This window comes from Orycteropus afer, unplaced genomic scaffold (genome assembly GCF_000298275.1).
Source record: "Orycteropus afer afer isolate SDZICR_OR568_19922 unplaced genomic scaffold, OryAfe1.0 scaffold00002, whole genome shotgun sequence".
NCBI lineage: Eukaryota > Metazoa > Chordata > Mammalia > Tubulidentata > Orycteropodidae > Orycteropus > Orycteropus afer.
This window is the reverse complement of record NW_006921589.1, coordinates 21,975,644-21,981,517: the sequence shown is the minus strand read 5'-3', so window position 1 is coordinate 21,981,517 and position 5,874 is coordinate 21,975,644. Positions and strand designations below refer to the sequence as shown.

General features: G+C 35.4%; 1 protein-coding gene across 1 annotated transcript in view; it reads right to left on the bottom strand.

Annotated features, from left to right (window-relative positions):
• Window positions 1–587: 587 nt before the first annotated feature.
• ACADL (acyl-CoA dehydrogenase long chain) overlaps window positions 588–5,874 on the bottom strand; it is a 99,456-nt gene continuing 94,169 nt past the window's right edge. The window contains exons 10-11 of the mRNA XM_007934538.2: window positions 5,646–5,732; window positions 588–681 (exon numbers count right to left, since the gene is read on the bottom strand). Of these exons, the coding sequence (XP_007932729.2) occupies window positions 588–681; window positions 5,646–5,732 (181 nt within the window). The remainder of the gene's footprint in view (window positions 682–5,645; window positions 5,733–5,874) is intronic.

Sequence of the window (5,874 nt, the reverse complement as noted above, 5' to 3'; positions counted from 1 at the left end):
TCAAGTCAATTTGACTCATAGTGACCCATCTTTGGGTTTCCGAGGTAAAACTGTTCACTACATATTAGTAAATAAGCACAAGTAAATCCATATTTACTTTGTTTATTCAGTAATCTGCCCTAGGGTGGGGTAGGAGAGTGAAAACCACTGTTTTGGGAAGTTTGGAGCAAAAGCTGATTGATTACTTAACATTCTAAATTATATTTCTTTTTCCCTTTAAAAGACAACATGCTGTAAATATTATTAATGTTTTAGAGTATAACAATACAAAATTATTTCTGCCCCAATTTAAAAGAATTAGGCAATAATGGTTTTTAGAATTTTAGGTATAATTTTATGAATACATGTGTGAAAGATCTTTGACCTTTAGGTATATAACAGAATTATATTGCAGAATTTCAGAATCTCTGGATTCAAAGATTTCTACGTTCAGTGTGTTAATCTTATATTTACAATTTATTTATTTCTCTATAGTGAAAACATACATAACGATGTTTAGTATTTTCCCCCTTTCCAGGTTGTATTTTATCTTGAGTAGATTTAAAACCAGATTAGCAGTAATAGGATTCCAGGATGTGGGCAGATGTCTAATTATCACGGACGATCCCTCTTGCAATCAGCTCCTTCATTATTTCATTTGTACCACCATAGATTGGCTGAGCTCGAGCATCCACATAAGCTCTAGATAAATAAGAAGGTGAATGAATGAATAAATAAAATATTAGAACTTGTAAAATTTGTCTCACTTTGAAGTATACATTTAATAAACTCCAAACAAAAAAATTCTCGTACAAATTTATTTTTCCAGTATGGCATTAATCCCAAATTGACATAACTTTTTTTTTTAAAAAAATAAGTATTAAAATCCTGATAATCTGTATAGCTTTTAGTTTGCTTGAGGATATAACAAATTCAAAAAAAGCATTTATAAGTATGTTTGATCTGATTTAATTCTGTAAAATGTAGCACATAAAATAGCATTCTAAAAAAAAACTTTTACATTTAGAAATGCATGGAACATCTTAATTTCTTGTTATCCTTAATGTTTTTAACAAAATGTTTTCTAGCATCCCTTTAGATCCCACAACTGCTTTCTCCTACAAGGGTATACAATAATACTTTAGAAAATAGTGCTTTCCATGAAGTTGACAAGTTAACTTATTTTTTTTTGAAATGGTTTATAGTTAACTCCAAGGTGCTCTAGTGGTGCAGTAGTTAAGGTATTCAGCTGCTAACCAAAAGTAGATGGTTCGAACACACCAGCCACCCAGCAAGAGAAAGATGAGGCAGTCTGCTTCCATAAAGATTTATCGCCTTGGAAAGCCTATGGGACAATTCTACTCTGTCCTGCAGGATTTCTTTCAGTTGGAATCGACTTCATGGCAGTGTGCTTGGTGGATTTTAATAGCTGATCCAGTAATGTATGAGGTTTAAAGTATTGAGCAGCTGAGTCTACTGCCAGAGAAACACAAAAAAATGCAATTAGGAGTTTACTTTTGGTAGTGATGATTGTAACCATGACACTGTACTGTTTTTGCTTTTTCTCATCTCATTTAATCCTTTCACCTCCGAGATTAGAGAGAATAAATAGCCTCTTGCAGGTAAAAGAACTAACGGGCAGAGAAGTTAACACATTTACTAATTAATGGTTGGTATTTAATGGCCATATAATAGAAAATTGGGACTAGAATAAGAATGTATGGGTCCTGCCTCTTTGGCCAGTGTCTTTTTTCATTATATGACAATCTTTTCATTGGCCCAAGCATTAAAGACTAGTTATTGAACTTTGAACTCTCCTAGTAAATGAATTTACAGGCTTTTTTTTCCCCCAAGCATAAAATTTGTTTGTTGGATTTTTAATGTAATTTTTAAGACAAATTAAATGTCCCAACTCTTTAAGAATATGATCAATTTTGGACTTAGACTTCTTCATATTCATTACTGTTGTTGTTGTTGTTGTTATGTGCCATTGAGTTGGACCCAACTCATAGCAACCCCTCCTTGTGTTTCTGAGGTGATATCACTATGGAAGTAGATTGCCCCATCTTCCTTCCAAAGAGTGGAACCTTGCAAACAGTAGGCACTCAGTCAGTATTTACTGACTTGATTTACTACATTACAAAGGAATTTTAAAATCTTGGTGCCTACTTTCTGATGTAACTTCTAATCTACCAACGTCTGTGTTTTCAAACTTTTTTTTCTTCTTTTAAACAGATTCTGGGTTTGTTTGGGTTCTTCCCCACAAAAGCCAATGCTAGCATTTTGAGGACCTACCTGGCATTTCAGCCTTCTTTAGTAATTCCGAAGGAGCTCTGGTGGCACTGTGGTTAAAACATTGGGCTGCTAACAAAAACGTCAGCAGTTTGAACCTACCAGCCACTCCACAGTAGAAAGATGAAGTTTGTTTCCATAAAGATTTACAGCCTTGGAAACCCAAGGGGAGGTTCTACTCTGTCCTATAGGGTTACTGTGAGTCAAATTGACTTGACGGCAGTGAATTTGTTTTTTAGTTTTGGTAATCCCAATACATATTTTTGGACTGAGTTGAGCTTTTTTCTTTCCCAAAGAAGTTCCAACTGAGTATGTAATGACAGAGATCTGTAGACCTCTTATAGGTTACTAATTAAATTCAGTCATCAACTAAACTTAACAGAGAAAGGCAGCAGAAGCAATGTTTAACCAGGCACAGTGAGGAGGGGCCACATCTCAGACTGTTCTTCCTGGCACAGCAGAGAAGTCCTGAAACGGCAAAGCCTAAACTTGGCTTTTCCTAAGCCCCAGGAGTAAGGACTAAGACTCAACTAAATCCACATGCTAAGACAGAAACCCACTGCCATCAAGTTGATTTCATAGAAACCTTAAAGGGCAGAGAAGAATGCCTCATAGGGGTTCTAAGGCTGTAAATTCTGATGGAAGCAGACAGCCTCATTTTCCTCCCATGGAGTAACAGGTGGGTTCCAACCGCCAACCTTTTGGTTAGCAGCCAAACGTTTTAACCACTGTGCTACCAGAGCTCCTTTGCTTAAACAGAGGGAACATTTATTCAAAAAACAAGAACAGCAAACAACAACAAAAGTTTTCCTCCATGAAACCAAGACTCAGCAATATATATATTAACTATGTTAGTTAATCGGAGGGATGTGGGGGGAGGTAGATGGAACACAATTAAAATGTGTGCTTTTTTTTTTCTTCTATCAAGTCTGTGAGGAGAGCTGGTGGTGGTGTAGTTAAAACATTTGGCTGCCAACCAAAAGGTCAGCGGTTTGAACCCACCTGCTGCTCCATGGGAGAAAGAAAAGGCAGTCTGCTTTCATCAAGATTTATAGCCTTGAAAATCCAATGGGGGCAGTGCTACTCTGTTACAGGATCATTATGAGTTGGAATAGACTGGATAGCAGTGGGTGGGTGGGTATCAATTCTATACGATGCAGTCACATAATTGCCTATGTGTCTAATTACCATTTTGATATTACATACTATTCTCTCTTTTCATCTTTATAAAAAAGTCTATTCCCTAACTATTTGGGGAGAGAAGTAACAGTCTAATTTAAAGGTTCTTATACTTTTTGAACAAGCTGCCCAAGAATGGTGATTATTATGCCTTAGAGGAAACAGAAGTATCTTTAATTGAAACCAGGGATTTCAAATAAGCCATCAAGCTACAGAGTTTGCTTGCTATTGACCTGAAGGAATCACCTCTGAGAAACACAGAAACTAAGATTTATGCCAAAATCTGATCTTGAGCCATAGAAATAGTTAACCCTTTCCATCTACTATGCCTTTCTTAGAATAAGAAATAAACTAGACAAACATTGAGCTACTACATGTCTATACTCCCAGCAGCAGTTATAATAGCATAGTTAAAAAGAAAAATAGAAACATCCATTATTATTTTACTATCTTAGCATTGTGTATATTGTAAATAGGACAGACAAATATTGTGAATAAAATATGAAAATACACAGGAAAGATTCCAATAATTTAATCTGTGTTAGCTCTGGGAGGCATAGTGCCTAAGGCATTTGACTGCTAGCCAGAAGGCTGGTGGTTCAAACCCACCAGCCACTCTTCAGAAGGAAAACTGGGCAATCTACTTCTGTAGAGATACTGCCTCAGAAACCCAAGAAGGGGTTGCTATGAGTCAGAACCGACTTGATGGCAGTTAAGTTTGGTGTTTTGAGTTAGTGTAACTCAGTGTTTGCTTCTGATTTCACTACTACACAAAGATTAAAAATAATCTGCTTTTGATTAAGACCCCTTTGGAGTAGTTCTGAAAGGATATAACAAAATCCAAGTCCAAAAATTGATTAAAAAAAAATATATATGATTTAGTTATTTCATGCCTACATTCCCAAGGCAGAGAAAAGCCCTGGTTGTTGCAGAGCTTTTATACAAGGTTATAAATTATATGTACTCATGGTTAAAGCTTTCTGAGCTGCCAAATGGCTAGAGAAAATGAGTGGATTATATCTATGCTGGAGCTTCTGTTCTTGACTTAATATAAGTTTCATATTATGTTTATACTCCTCACTAAGGGCTAAAAGTATATAAAAATGTTTTCAATTATGCTTACCAAAATGATAAATTTGAAGCCTTAGGCTACCAGTTTGGATAATAGTTAGATAATTTTTCCCTCCAAATATTCTACATTTAGATAAAGGTTGGAAAAATTTTTAGAAGCCATACTACTCTCATCCTCAGATTCAGAACCACATTCTATATATAGCAAAAGCTTCTTTGGGAAATTTTTGTAAACTGAAAATATTGCTAAATCAGAGAAAAAAAGTATCTATGGTTATGAGGACAAATGCCATTAAGCGAGTACAGAAACTATGAAAGACTGTGAAAAGATGGAAAGAGGAAACTATAGAGATGGAGAACACAGCCTATTTACCAACTGGTACTATTTTGAGCTTTTAACAAGAATATTCATACGTAAAACCCACTGCCATCAAGTCAATTCTGACTCATAGCAGCCCTACAGGACAGTGCAGAACTGCCCCATAGGTTTCCAAGGCCATAAATCTTTACAGAAATAGACTGTCATATCTTTCTCTCATAGCACAGCTGGTGGACTGAACTGCTGACCTTTCAGTTAGCAATCAAATGTTTTGTTTAACCACAGTGCCACCAGAGCTCCTTACTGTGCTATCAGGGCTCCTTTATTCATACTTAATGCAGTAAAAAAAGGCCAATAAAATTTCTTTTAATTTGAAGGAAATAAAAGTTCTATTTGGAAAAAATATATATTTTTGATTTCTTTTTTTCCAACAAAATAACCAAATATTTAAAGGATGGTATTTTAGATCTTTTCATATGTAGATTAACTTTTCTGTAGTGCTATTTTTTTAGCTTAAAAAAGAGATAATATTTATACTTCTAAATCAGGACTCAAATAAGGTCTAGGATCAAGCTTTAGTAAACTGATTTCTTTACTTTCTTTAAAAATGATTAATTAAAATCCTAGTGGTAAGCCTATCAAATAAATATACTCCCATTTGACTGAACACACTCTGTAGTCACAGTTGAAAAATACAAAGATTTCCTACCTTTTATCCTTCCATACTTAATTTACAAACAACAGTAAAGACATTTTCCTTTTTCATCACACCATGAGAAGAGTGCAACCGAACAGTCATACTCACTTGGCAATGGGGTTCTCCCACATGTATCCCCAACCTCCATGGAGCTGTACACAGTCATAAGCTACACTGTTTTGTAACTCAGATGCCCTAGAGTAAAATAAAAAGCAGAAAGGGAACATCTGAAATGGATTTTCATGAGGTGCTTCACAATCAGAAAATAAAGTATCTATGATTTAGGGAGCTCTGGTAGCATAGTGGCTAAGGCACTTGACTGCTAACCAGAAGGCTG